Genomic DNA, 14,525 nt, shown 5'->3' on the forward strand with positions numbered 1-14,525 from the left:
GATTCCGCTTCCTCAGATACATTGTGAATGGATTCCTCCTTGCTTTCTGCTTGCTGCCATTGGTCAGTTTAGGCCTTGTTCACACACTGCAAAAAGATTTGATCATTATTTTGAAGCCAGAATCAGGACAGATGGACTACACGTAGGGTTCCTATATCTGGTGTATGTGACATAATTGTAAATTATTTCCTTATTCTATGTATAACTTTTATTTGGTGATAACCTCTTTAAAGGGGCCGTCCAACAATTCCCCCACATAACCTACGCGGAGGGTCGCCGGCCCCTCCTAGGTCCCGGCCAGTGGTCTGTACTGCAGCTCTCTCTCAAACTGCTCTGCGGTCAGCGTTCCCTGGATGGCCTCACACCCGGGGTTGAATACAGAATAGGCGCTCCGCTCTCCCTCCTTCCTGCGGCCCGGCCGGCGAGTCCCTTCATACAACCAATAGAACATGGACAGCAGGAAATAAGCCAAACCAAACTCCAGCTCCACAAAGAGTCCGAGCAGTACGAGCCACAGGAGGAACTTCAGTACCAGGATGGTTTTCCACATAGCGGCGGGGACGGGCTCAACCTCGCCCTGCGCTGACTCTTCTGGAATTACCGGCGTCTTCTGCAAAAAGATAATCCAACAATAAAATCTACCATAAAAAAAAAAAAAAAAAATCTGCAGAAAACAAGACAAGAAGAGGATCGGGCAAAGGGATTTCAACTATCCGCTTGTTCTTGGGGAGATTTTGTTTTCCAGTGTACAGAGAATAAAAAGTCACAATTTTTTATGCAAAATTCCAAAAATTGTTATAGTCATTTTCCAAAAAAGTGTCATGAAGAGGGCGAAGGAGGGGCGGATCATTTATGTCAGAAATCTGCTGCTGATGTAGATTTTCCCTGCAGGCCCGGCAGAGGGTGCACCCTATCATATATGAGGTGCACTGTACGCCAGCAATGGGGCCATGAAGACTAGTGTAAATAATGCCAGTCCCACAGATCTGTCCCATCAGGTGGCGCCGGCTCTCTCCCCCCTCATCATTCAGGATACAAGGATTTTTGTTTTTATGGCGGTGACTGTGGGAGGTGAAGAACACATTTACTTTATTCTGTGGGTCAGTAAGATGGACAAAAATCTTCATAAAAAACTGGGCTTGCTACAAATCTTTCAATAAAATGACGGGTTTGGCCAAACCCAAAATTTTAACTCGGATTCTCTTAAGGCCCCCGATGTATAATAACCAGAGGCTAGGGAAGATGTGTATAAATGGAGAAGCTTATTATACTCACTAGAGATGAGCGAGCAGTATTCGATGGAATACCTCGCCAGCATAGGAATGCGTGTAATTGGCCGAACACCAAGCGTTTAACCTCTTGGTGTTTGGCCGATTACACGCATTCCTATGCCGACAAGGTATTCCATCGAATACTACTCGCTCATCTGTAATACTCACCTTTCCTGGGCCCCACCGCACCATCTGGTCTTCCTTAGGTGTCTTCTAACTTTCCCCTTGACATAAGCGACCCCAGATCAGCTGTATTATGCTCCGCCCCCTCACGCTGTTATGCCTAGTGCAGGGCCCTGTATTATGCTCCGCCCCCTCATGCTCTGTGCCGAATACCCCTCACCATGCCCTGCACTAGACATAACACAGTGTCAGGTTTGTTCAAAGCCTTTCATTAAAAGGGTTTTCCCATTTCTCTGAGCAACCATCACTAGATTGCCTCGGGACCATGAGTTCTTATTTTGGGGCACACCCCTGTCCTCCCCCCTCTCACCTCAGTCCTGACATCAGGGGATATTTGCGTTTCTGCAGAGTCCGCAATTCTCCATGTATTACAGATGTTGTGAATTCTCTCTCTCGCTCTCTGTATTAATGTTCTCCGTTGCTCCACGTTGCGCTCCTCGGGGTCTGCCTCCTGTGGGTGACTTTTGGCTTTCCTTGCTCTGTATTCCGCCAGTCTTTGCTCCATGGCTCTGTGCAGCGGGTTGTACTGAAATCTGCAGACACGGAACAAAGAACACAAGATGTAAGTGAGGTGACGAGAGGTCATGGACAATCCCGTTATTGTTATTGTCATCCGATGACGGATGAGAGTAACGGACATCAATGAACATGAATGGCTGCTTAGTCACGGACTGCACCCCCTCATCTATGTCCTGTCCCACTGACTATGTACACAACACAGCGGACACTCTCCTACATGATGGAAGAAAACGTCCGCCATGTTATTGCATGTGGGTGAATGAAGATGGACTCTCATTTAATGTCCGTTGCTCTTATCCTGTGACGAATGAGAGGAATGGACGCTAAATAACCATATTGTGAACCTACCCTTAGAGAGGGAGAATCCTGCCATTGGGTACAGTGATCTGCTGTATTCTTCACCCCTTCTGATCGTCACCACCGCCTCATATAAAGATTTGTAGGACAGGTCCATTATAACGAATCCTAACCTGCAATCCCCGCTCCTCCATGACTTATGGCACTTCTTCTTCACTACATACATTAGGATGTGCACCGGGCTCCGCAAACCTTCAGGGTGCTCTCCTAAGCCCAGAATTGGCAGATACATAATACTGCACATGTAGGATGTGGTGTTAGCACGGTGCAGCCGCTCTGCAGACTACACAATACACGGTTACAGCTCAAGGTATTATAGGGTTTACTATGAGATACTTATAGGGGGATACTTATGGCGCATACAAGAATTATAAGTGTCAAAAAATGTGGTGAATGTGATGTTTGGGACGTTTCTGGTGTGCCTTGCTTTGTTTATCTCCCCCAGTGTTTTCCATCTTGTTTTTAGGCCGGTGTTACATGGTGACTGTTACTGGCCCAGCGTGAAGTAGTTTGGGGGTTTCTTTTATATTATCCATTCTCAGGTTATTAATCCTGAATACAGAGCCCGGGATTCTCGGACATGCCCCTGTTGCACCAGCTTCATTTGCATATTGATTTTTTCAATTAAATATTCAATCTACTGGAGTATGTCATGTACAACGGTGTCCAGTATGATGCCCCCTACAGTGCACTGGGGCTAATTTATGAGTCGTTCTCTCCATCTGCCATCATGTACCATCTTTGAAATACAATCATTAACGTTGTTTTATTCTGGATACTCTAAATTAAAGGCTACGTTTTAAACAAGAAGGTGTTTGCTGGATTCATCGTTGAGCTTTTTAATTTATGAGTGGCGGACTTCCTTTAAAGGAGTTTTTTACCCCTCCCCATATTTTCTGACAGCTCTCCGGCATGGGCCATCAGTATCAGATTGGTGGGCATCTTACACCAGACCCCGCACTAATAGGCTGTACCAGGAGTCGGGAGTCACAGCAGAGACAGCGCAGATGTGAGTAACCGCTCCAGATCCACAGGCTCCATCCACTGTATAGCACCGACACTGCAGCACCAGGCTCAGCGGATCACTTTGGGGCCCCGGTGTCTGATCACCTACCTGTGTATACCCACACAACTGGGGACCACAAAACTCCTACAATTCATTGAGTCATCTATAACAGTTTTTTGGGGGGCTTATTGTGCCCCCTACACTGCATGCTATGGGTATGGCTGATGATTCTGGAGTTTTTCAGAACTCTCTATAGGACACGACTCACCTTCACGTACACATTGTTGATGGACATTTTACACCCCTAGTTTTTGTACCACTTGTAATCTTAGTTTTTTACCATTTTGGTGCTATTTTTGTTATCTGTTTTATATTCCTGTTACTATTTCAGAAACATCCAGATTGGGCACAAGCTTTGGCACAGGGGGCGCTGTAATTATGAGATCTCCGGGTCTGGAGTTAGCCTGGCAGAACCTCCTAAGCTCAGGTGTGCATTGTACGGACAGGAATCCTGGCACGACCTGCAGCACTTGTCACATAGGATAGAATCTGCAGGAGCATCTGACACAGATGTGAACATAGCCTTAGCTTAGTTGTAGGGGGGTAGGAGACGTGCCTACAGCATGCAGTACATCTATTCCAGTTTTACCCCCCCCCCCCCCTCCCCACACACACACACCAGGACTTGCAGATGGCAGGATGACTGCAGCTACGACATCATTCACCATGCTATAAGCATCCTGGTGCCAGCCTGTGACATATAACTGGTCCACATACCACATTATCTGTCCCTATATCATGTAGAAGAGCTCCTGTATACTGTGCTCCCACCCTCAGTAACAGGTACATACATATACAGTAACGGCGGGCAGCTAAGATGCAAATGAGATGAGGCCGCCCCAACTCCAAGAACATTTACATCAGTTTTTATTGTGCCGAATATTCCCTCAGTGCTATTGAATGTGTCCTCACAAGTGCGGTAATAAACTCAGTAGGAACGAACCTGCTGGCGGAACGTCAGGGAGATATCAACCAGATATACACCAGAGGAGACCGCAAAGCCCTGCCAACGACAATAACTGCAACGCGTCATAACATTCAGAAAACAAGTGAATGTGAAGCAAATTCTGCGTTGCATCCAGAATAGGTTTAGCAACGGCTGCATCAGAACCAAACTAGGTCACGTACCTTGTGCAGCTCACTACTACGTGTGAGGTTATTCACATGGTTAGTTAGTCCGCATCCATCGGATAGAGGATAACCGTTAGCTTGGTGTGGTCAGAATGATGGGACCACCACATATCGAGAATAGGGGGCACAAGCCTCACCTTAAATGAGCTGGCCGTCCACCATGTATACAGAAGCTCACATATGAGATGAGAGTATCCGCACACATCCAGGACCACCATATCATTTAGAATGCAGGACTCTCACGATTAATGGGGGTCTCAGTAGATTAACTCTTACTGTTCTAACATTAATCCACTAAGTCATGGATGAAGGACAACTTTTTACTTTACAACATCCTTTTAAAGGAGTTGTCTCCAACTAAACCTTGTCCATTTGCCCAATTATGGTGACATGCCTTTAAGAGCTTTGGCAGGGCAAATACAGTGTCTAGATATCAAAGTACCGCCCTCCTAGGACTTTCTACCTCAACAACACCGTCATAGAACGGAATATCCATGCACTGCTTTATGTAGGTTGCCACCATAACTGCACAGGGTAACTTCTGCTTACGTCTCCTATAACAAATGCAAGGTGTGTAAACACATATGTGTATGTTACTGCTGAACCTTCAGTATGTGGATAAGCTCATGGCAGGTATGGGCACCCCTATCAGAAGCGCATGTATAATAAGTCATTGCGGAGGAGATCTGTGCTTTAGTGATCAGTGGTAATATTTTATTTCACAAAGTGGATACGATAAACTGTGCACGGGTAACTTTTAGACACCATTTTAGAAGAGTAATTCTTATAGGAGCCATACAATCCCTGAACAAAACAAAAATCATTTATGTCATTGCAGTTTATTAACAGACATCAAACTGCACAAGAAACAAGACTGAGATTCTACAAGAGATGCTTTTGTTTCCATATAACCGATACCAGCAATGAGACAGTCAAACTTAAGGGGCTCCTGTCGACTTCTGAATCTGCTCCTTTAAGATGAGGATGCTCTGCCTTTGCTCAGGTGGTAACATGGCAATCTGGTCTGGGGTTAGCTGCAGGACCTGCATTATGAGTGCCGCCTTCTCATGGTCCTGCGGGGTGATCTGGTTCTGTCCAGGACTAAAACCACCTTGTCCAGACGAGGCTTGGACATTAGTAACCTGCCGTGCCGGTTGTGGCCCCACAGACCCTGACACCTGCATTCCAGGAATAGGACCTCTTGCATTGGGAGCAGGAACAGGGCCTCTAACATCCATGGATCGAGACTCCATTAACCTGGAGTCCCTGGCATCTAAAGAAGGCACACGTGGATCCAGCATAGGAATTCCTCTCGATTCTCCAATCATAGCTCGAGGTGGTTCTCCCATAGGGCCACCTCTTATTTCAAGAGCTGCAGGGCCCCTATCATGGTGCAAAGGTACGCCACCTTGTAAAGGTGGTGGCAAATAGCTACGGTTAGGTTGCTCCTCATTTGTTACAGTAAGTAGTGTTCCTCCTCGTGGGTCATTAGGGCCATCTCCAAGAAGACCACGTGGTGGGACACTAGGTGCTGGAGGACCACGTTGCAAAGGAGCTCGAGGATCAGGCATAGGAACTCCCTGGAGAAGTGTTCCTTGTGTGGAGTTTATGGGACCCGGAACTCCACTCTGCATAGGCAGAGACTGCATCATTGGTGGTGCTCCATTCACGTGCATGCCCCCTACAGGCGCAGGCTGGCCACCAGGAGCATTTGCTTGAGTAAGAGGAACATTGGGACCCTGGACAGGCTGCTGGTTTCCTGACAAAATTGGTGGAACAATGGCTGGGCGATGAAGTATTTTCACTGCAATTTCAGGGTCTACAATCCTCATGACCACCTGAGCCTGAAGAAGGGCATATGCCAGCTGTGGGTTCTGCAGCAGCATGTTACGAGCCTCTTGGGGACTGTTCTGCACACACAGCTTCATTTGTTTCATAAGTTCATACATCTGTTCAGGGGGCAGACTAGCCACAGCTCGACTTATAGACTCAGGAGCTTCCTCTGGAGGCACTGGGTCACCGTAGGGAGACTCGATCACGGGTGCCCCTGTTCCAAGACTCTTTAACTCCTCCTTGTTCTTCTCACTGGCCGCATTATCAACTCGCAGAGCTCTGCCGCTGAACTCTCTCCCATTCAGATTGCGCATGGCACTAAGGGCAGTTTCCTGGTCCTGATACTCACAGAAACCATAGCCTTTCGGTTTACCAGTTTCCCGATCATACACTAATCTAAAACTGACAACAGGCCCAACTTCAGAGAATATATCCTTCAGCTGTTCCTCTGTGGCCTCATATGGAATATTCCCAACGAAAACCGAACGTAAGGATCTATCCAACGCAGGATCACGAACATTCAATCCCGCCATTTTTCAGTACTTGAAACTCCACAAAACGTTCTTTCCGTCTTCCTTCTTGAATGATATCTTATATCTGCATGGAAAATATGTCATCAGTGCCAGGAAAATCACAGAGATCCTTAAAGGGGTTTTCCAGAAAAACAGTTTTAATGTTTGCAACCCACTAAATATTACTGGTCACCATCGATCTCAGTCCTCTTCTGGCAATGTGGTCACGTTCTGAAAACTTATCTCAGCACTGACACCAGGGATTGGTCGCAGTAGTTGTGCCTTGTAAGATCATGAGTGTGAGACTAAACACTGCAACCAACCACTGGTGGCACCAGAGGAAGACTGAGCTCAACGGGTCTACAGCTGGACTCAGGTGACTCGGACAGGGAAGTAGTTCTTATACTTTTAACAATTTATCAAGTTTTTAGTCTGGAATAAAAAAAATCCAATAGATTTACAATTTTGTATTTTATTACATAGATCTAACAGAACAGCTCACACGTAAGGGGCAAGTTAGATTTTGTGCTACAACTATCTACAAAGACAGCGAGAGTCATCGCCAAGTAAAGCAGAAAACTAAAAGAATTAAGCAAAAAAAAAAAAATCAAAAAAAAAAATCCAGGCCTCGACTTTATATTTCGTCTTCTGTAGAGGCCTCAGCTGAGCTTACAGCCCCGCATAGGTCACATCTTATAGCCGATCCCCATTATTGCTTATAATTAGTATTTCAATTAACCAAAGTAAAGACATGTTCACATCACCGCGCACGGTAGACTGTACATTGCGTTTGGCTCCAGGCGGAAAGCAGAAGGCTTTTTGTTGTTTTGGATGCTTTTGCATTTATAATATATTATCTATATTATATTATTATATTACTGCCTCTTCCCACTACATAAAGCTAAGTAATAAAGAACAAACAGTTATTGTTGCATCATGAACAAACTAATAAATCGCACAAGGAAGACGCAAAACGGGAAAAATATATATAATTTATGACTCGCGTTCAGTGTCTCACCTGTGATCTATGATAGTCACATGGAGACCTTCAGAGTGAGGCTCTAGGGTGGAAATGCAGCAAAAAACCACAGCGTAAAAAACCGCAGAAAACACTGCGTTTTCTGTGGGGAATAAAAACGAGCATGTACATGTGCTGTGGAAATTCATATGAGTTTTTCATCACGTTCTTGCTCGAGTTTCTCATTTGCAATAAAGGTAATTGAAAGGCTATATTGAATTATTGTCCTGTGCTATTTAGGCCGGGGCCCCACGGGACAGAGAATTCTAAAACCGTTGTGGTTTTGAAAATTGCAGCATGTGAATTATATCTACGGAAACACCAGCGGCTTTCCCATACAATGCCTTTAACCTGCCAAAACAGACAGCACCATACATGCGAGGATTAGATACACAGCTCAGAAGACAGTATCACACGACAGGATTAGATACACAGTATCATACATGCAGGATTAGATACACAGCTCAGCAGACAGTATCACACATGACAGGATTAGATACACAGCTCAGCAGACAGTACCACACCACATAAGATTAGATACACGGCTCAGCAGACAGTATCATACGTGCAGGATTAGATACACAGCTCAGCAGACGGCACCACACCACATAAGATTAGATACACATCACTTTCTGGTCAGGCCCCTCGGAGCTCTAGTTCTGGGGTCACTACCTCCTCGCACTAACTATGCAGCAGTCAGTAAATATGGCGGCTGAGGACTCGCTGAGGTAACTTCACCATATGGCGGGAAACAAATCTATCATTCTTAACCCAAGGTATGCCGGAAGCAGGGATTACTAAGAACAAGCTGACCCTGCACACCGGAGACATAACGGAGCCTCACGTGACCAGGAGCTCCGCCGTTTCTCACCTGTTCCCCGCGACACCCTCACACTACTTCCGCCAGGTCAGACAGCCACATCCGCTTAGCGACTAATTACGTCATCGACTGAAGGCTACGCTCGCTGATTGGCTGTGGAGCGCGGAGTGTGCTCACGTGATCTCGCAGTATAAATATTTGTGGAAGGCGGGAGTTCTGAGGTAAATGTGTGAGAGGAGCGGCCAGGAATGGATGAGCCTGAGGTGTAGTGTTAGCTTAGTCAGTTTTACTTTATAGTCACTGACATATAGGCCTGTAAAGTTTTGTGTGATCACTAAAAAGTCCTGTTTGTTTTTTTGTATACAGAGGTGGATCTGACGTAAATGAAGAGGTTTCCATGTTATAGCACCGTAAATATATAGGAAGTATGGAAGCAACGTCTGCTCATAGAGGAAAGCGTGATGGTTTCCATGGGGACCAATGTTATGAAGTACAGCTCCGGAGGACGCACAAAGTCACAATTCACATTTGAAGTTCAAGTATTCAGTAGAGGAAAAAAAGAAGTGGACCCTGGAAACTCCAATGTGACTCTTTCCTTTATGCGCCTCTGGAGCTGTACTTCATAATTCTGCCCTCACAGTGGGCTCCGGCTGCTGGTCACGTGGCTGTGTTCGGTGTAAGGCTCTGGTGCTGGCGGCCATGTTCAATAGGCGTGTTTTTCATGTCTACTACACTGACCCGTTTGTCTCTTTGGGCTGTGTATGTGTCAGTGACCCTTGGAAAAATCTCACGACTGTCCTGTCGGACATGCAGGACTTTGTGTCCGGCTAAAAAATCTGAGATTAAATCATGGTTATTCCACCAAATATTGATTTCTGAACTCTTCCTTAATTAAAACATTAGTATTGTTGTTTCTAAATGAATATGATCTTGTTTTCTTTGCATTATTTGAGGTCTGACAGCACTGCTTCTTCATTTTTTTTTTTTTTTTTTTTTTTTAGTCTTTTTCAGCACATATTAAAGTTTTCATTCATAGCTGTTGAGGGGCGGCAACTCCAGGAGATTCTTTGCACCCACACTTTATACACACTTTATACCCATGAACTGTGAGGCACTTTCTCTAATATAATATATCCAAATAATATCTGATCCTCATCCATATCCAGGATAATAAATTTACTTTTCAATTACTGGATATAAATAGATAAATTAATAAAATTAATTGAAAACGGAATAAATAAACATGAATTAGGCTGGGTTCACATCTGCGTCTGGTATCCGTCCGCTTGCAAACCATTTTAAGAGAAAAATAGTTTGGTAAAAAAAAGATTCCAAACGATTAGGATGGGTTCACACCTGTGCCCGTGCACGTTTCCTGCCAGTTTCCGTCTTTTTTAACTGGACACAGAGTTGGACATGCAGGACTTTGTGCCCGGTTAAGAAAAAACGGTTTCGCCGCGGACAGGCACAAAACGCTCACGGGCGGTCACTTTGCAAACCCATTCAAGTGAATAGGTTAGAAAACTGACTGCCGGGCTTCCGTCTCCTGTCCAGTTTCTTGGGGCAGAAAAGGGAAACTGGCAGGATTGCCTAAAGTGGGCATAGGTGCAGATGTGAACCCGCCCTCACACAGCAGATACCCGAATCCATTTTTTTTAGACTAATTATAGTCAATGGATGTCAGTTAAAAAAAAACCTGTCCATTTGTGTCTGTTTTTTTACTTCCCCCTTCTTCATTCTGAGTATGCGCAGAGAGAAAAACTCATTGCAAAATGGACACAAACTGATTTCTATCCATATGTAATCCGTTTCCATAGACCTCAATGTTAAAAAAAATCCAAAACAATTGGTTGCTGTCAGGGCTCCGTTCTGCAGGTTTCCGTTTCCTGCACAAAACAGGGCAAGAGACAGAAATCTGCAGTCATTTTTCAAACCCATTCGAATGGGTTTGAAAAGTGTCCGGCCGTGAGCGCCGGTGAGTGTTTTATGCTCTCTGCGGCGAAACAGTTTTTTTTTTTTAAGCTGGACACAGAGTTGGACATACAGTACTTTGTGTCCGGTTTAAAAAAAACGGTTTTACCACGGAGAGCATAAAACGCTCACCGGCGCTCATGGTCGGACTCGGCATGACAGGAAACCTAATACGGAGTCTGGAATCCTTATTTTTCAGTATGGAGACAAAGTCCTGCAGAAACCAGACGGAAGTGTCACAAACTGATACATGTGGATTAGGACGGGTTCACATCTGCGCCCGTGTGCGCTTTAAGCAATCCTGCTGGGTTTCCATCTTCTGTCCCAAGAAAATGGACAGAGGACGGAAACCCAGCAGTCAGATTTCAAACCCTCTCAAGTGAATGGGTTTGAAAAGTGAGTGCCCATGAGCGTTTTGTACCTGTCCGCGGCGAAACCCTGACCATCTTGCCCCGTGTGAACTAGCCCAAGGGCTGAGAGATGTTACTGTGCTCGTGCTTATTATACTATCAATGTGTGATGACATCATCATGTCCAGGGTCAGCAGCTATAGTGGACATCAAAGTGCAATAATGTGGTAGTCTGCTGCCTTCTAGTGGCAGAAATGATTACTACAGCAATTAAACTATATAAAGAAAAGAACTAATAATGCAGAATAGTAATACTAGTATATATCTTATATAGGTTTCAAGTCTGTGCATCATCACACTGTTGAAGTGGCAGGACAAGCTCTTGGTATATAGCAGCCTCCAGTAAGTGATGAATCTGAGCTTAGATACTATCCAAAGAGAATCTACCAAATTATATTTAGTCATGCATTATGGGCTTGGGATCTGAAAAGGGACTCTAAGCATGTAGCATTATATGAATGTCACTGCAGTCCCGTTACAAGAATAATTGTATTCCAAGGGGCCGTCCAAATACGACCGACCTATATTGTGACAATCAGAAGTATTGTCCACGCTCTAAAAAGATCCTCAACAAATATTTTCTGGACATTACTGTCTGGACTATTGAACTTTTTCAGTTGTCCATTGAAGAAGTTCATAGGAACAATCTTCCACAACATCCACTGAATATCACTAGTATCGGGTCAAGGAACAAACCTCCAAAATCATAGCGGGCTTCCAGAAAAGTGCCAAAAATATTAAATGTCAACAATTTCCCTGGGATACCAAAGATTATGGCTTTATGAGGTTATACAGATAGCAGGATATTGTCTCATGGCTATTCAACAGATATTGACTTCCTTCTCACAATTATTTGTCCAATTCAGGCAGTCAGACCGGACGGCACCGCTGAGTCTTAATAAAATGAGGCAACAGAAAGCTATGAGACAGCTAAGAAACTGGAGACTCCACAAACAGTCCACGGGCTCAAGCACATTCTCAGGTAACAAACAATCAGCACAGAACAATATTCCTTCTAAAATCTTTCACCTTCAGACTTAAAGGGGTTGGCCACTTTCAGACCAATATTGACAAATGTACAATAAAAAGATATACAATTTTGCAATATACTTTCTGTATTAATTCCTCACAGTTTTCTAGATTTTGGCTTGCTGTCATTCATTCTGTTACTTCTAGAGGATAAAAGTCTGACCACGGTCATGTGATTTACGGTCCATGGTCATGTGATGAGTACACAGGTGCCTCTCGTTACAGTCACAGCACAGTAATCCGACATCTGCCTGGTAATCAGCTGTGCACCTGTGTGCTAGTCACATGACCATGGACCGTAAATCACATGACCATCGTCAGAGTTTTATCCACTAGAAGTAACAGAATGAATGACAGCAAGCCGAAATCTAGAAAACTGTGAGGAATTGAGGCAGAAAGTATATTGGAAAATTGTATAACTTTTTATTGTACATTTGTTTGTCAATATTGGTCTGAAGATGGCCAACCCCTTTAATGTCTTACATAAGGGCCTTATCTAGTCTGAGCACTCAGGGCAAGAACTATAGCAATTGTACCGCAGAATACCACTACATATGTTCAAATCATACATGTTATACAGCTGCATAAATATGCTAATCCTGACTTTCTCTGGTGCTTTGTGTGTTTCATAAGATGTAATTGTTTGAGATGACCCTCCCTTACACGCATTTTCTATACATAAGTCTCCATGGAGATCAGGTTTACATGTATAGACTTTGGTCCTTGCACATGGAGGACATTGTAATGGAGAATGGCCGCCTTGTTGTGAGTATCTGGTCCTAGTAAAGTGATATTTACACATTGTTATTATTAATATGATTATATTAATCAGTATTAAATAGATTATTAAGCGCTAATCCTTGATCTGTCTTCTTACAACTGTTCTGCTTCTGACTTTACTAATGCTCGTCTACCAATTTCCAACAATGACCTTCTTGCTTTTACTATCAGAGACTCTTGTCCTTCGCGAAACACACCGACATCCCGCACATACAGAAATCTACGGGCTGTAAACACTCTGCACCTCTGAGCAGGGCCGCCATCAGGAATTTTGGGGCCCCATACAGCCTAAGTGTCTGGGCCCCCCCTCCCCCGCCATTTTAAAACTACCTTATTTTGCGACATACCAATTCTGTATTACATTTCCCTTTATTTAGCAGCATTACGAGGCTTAATCAGATTCTATTTGCAGGTAAAATCTGCTCCGTGTGACCGCGCCTATAGAGAGCCAACACCATTTATAAGAGCCCTCCTAATAAATCCTCAGAGTTTATTCACATTGCGTTTTTGGCCTCCCTTGCCGGGATACGTTGGTAACCAGTCAGAATCAGCTGTCGACTTATCCCTGCACAAAGAACTGGCCATTGAAAAAAAAGGGGGTCCTGCAGTTCTCCATGCACGGATAAGTGGGGAGCTGATTGTGACTGGTTACCAACGTATCCCGGCAAGGGAGGCCAAAAACGCAATGTGAACACTCCTTTAAAGTGAAAGTCCCACCCCCAAACAGGCTGCTATGCTAGTAGCATAGCCTACATCATTATCATTCTCCAGCTAAAAACTTATATATAACTTATACAATTATATATTATTGCCCCAGTTCCCTCTCCGCAGTGCCGCACACCCGATGCCCCAACAATCCCCCCCCCCCCGTCCACCTTCTAACATCTTTCCATTGCCCCCTGTACCCATACCTCTCAACTTTTGAAGACCCAAAAGAGGGACAAAATGTGCGGCGCGCTTTGCGCGCCGCGGGAAATTTAGCCCCACCCACTGTTATGTTGACTCCGCCCACTCATTGATTTTCCATTTGCCCGCACACTGTATAATCCTCCTACATTCACCCGTAAATTATATGTCCCCCCTCCGTCTCTCCCCCAGCTTCATATACACCCTTCATCTGCCCCCAGATTCATGTCCCCTCCATCTCTGCCCCCAGATTAATTTCCCCTCCATCTCTGCCCCCAGATTCATGTTCCCCCATCTCTGCCCCCAGATTCATGTCCCCTCCATCTCTGCCCCCAGATTCATGTCCTCTCCATCTCTGCCCCCAGATCCATGTCCCCTCCATTTCTGCCCACAGATTCATGTCCTCACATCTCTGCCCCCAGATTCATGTCCTCACATCTCTGCCCCCAGATTCATGTCCCTCCATCTTTGCCCCCAGATCCATATCCCCTCCATTTCTGCCCCCAGATTCATGTCCTCACATCTCTGCCCCCAGATTCATGTCCCTCCATCTCTGCCCCCAGATTCATGTCCCTCCATCTCTGCCCCCAGTGTCATGCCGTCCTCTCCTTCATCTGCCCCCAGTTTCACGTTCCACATTACACTTACCTTCTCCTTCGTTCCCCCGCTGCTCTCTGCGCGCCTCTCTCTTACTGGCGCACAGTTGTAGACGCGATGTG

The 14,525-nt window shown here is 45.0% G+C and overlaps 2 protein-coding genes across 2 annotated transcripts; both read right to left on the reverse strand.

Annotated features, from left to right (window-relative positions):
* Positions 1-258: 258 nt before the first annotated feature.
* Positions 259-8,808, reverse strand: SAYSD1 (SAYSVFN motif domain containing 1). Its single transcript, XM_075267328.1, has 3 exons — positions 8,762-8,808; positions 1,765-1,980; positions 259-610 (listed from the first exon to the last, which is right to left on the reverse strand). Exons 2-3 carry the CDS (start codon positions 1,957-1,959, stop codon positions 287-289), a joined length of 519 nt encoding a protein of 172 aa, XP_075123429.1. The 5' UTR covers positions 1,960-1,980; positions 8,762-8,808; the 3' UTR covers positions 259-286.
* Positions 5,211-8,810, reverse strand: LOC142197196 (cleavage stimulation factor subunit 2-like). Its single transcript, XM_075267327.1, has 2 exons — positions 8,762-8,810; positions 5,211-6,957 (listed from the first exon to the last, which is right to left on the reverse strand). Exon 2 carries the CDS (start codon positions 6,891-6,893, stop codon positions 5,466-5,468), a length of 1,428 nt encoding a protein of 475 aa, XP_075123428.1. The 5' UTR covers positions 6,894-6,957; positions 8,762-8,810; the 3' UTR covers positions 5,211-5,465.
* Positions 8,811-14,525: the final 5,715 nt, after the last annotated feature.

Source organism: Leptodactylus fuscus, chromosome 3 (genome assembly GCF_031893055.1).
Source record: "Leptodactylus fuscus isolate aLepFus1 chromosome 3, aLepFus1.hap2, whole genome shotgun sequence".
Lineage (NCBI taxonomy): Eukaryota > Metazoa > Chordata > Amphibia > Anura > Leptodactylidae > Leptodactylus > Leptodactylus fuscus.

Coding starts and splice junctions, on each gene's coding strand:
- LOC142197196 (XM_075267327.1), bottom strand. CDS start 6,893: ATGGCGGGATTGAATGTTCGTGATCCTGCGTTGGATAGATCCTTACGT.
- SAYSD1 (XM_075267328.1), bottom strand. CDS start 1,959: ATGGAGCAAAGACTGGCGGAATACAGAGCAAGGAAAGCCAAAAGTCAC. Junction 611..1,764: donor CCCCTGATGTCAGGACTGAG/GTGAGAGGGGGG, acceptor ATCTTTTTGCAG/AAGACGCCGGTAATTCCAGA.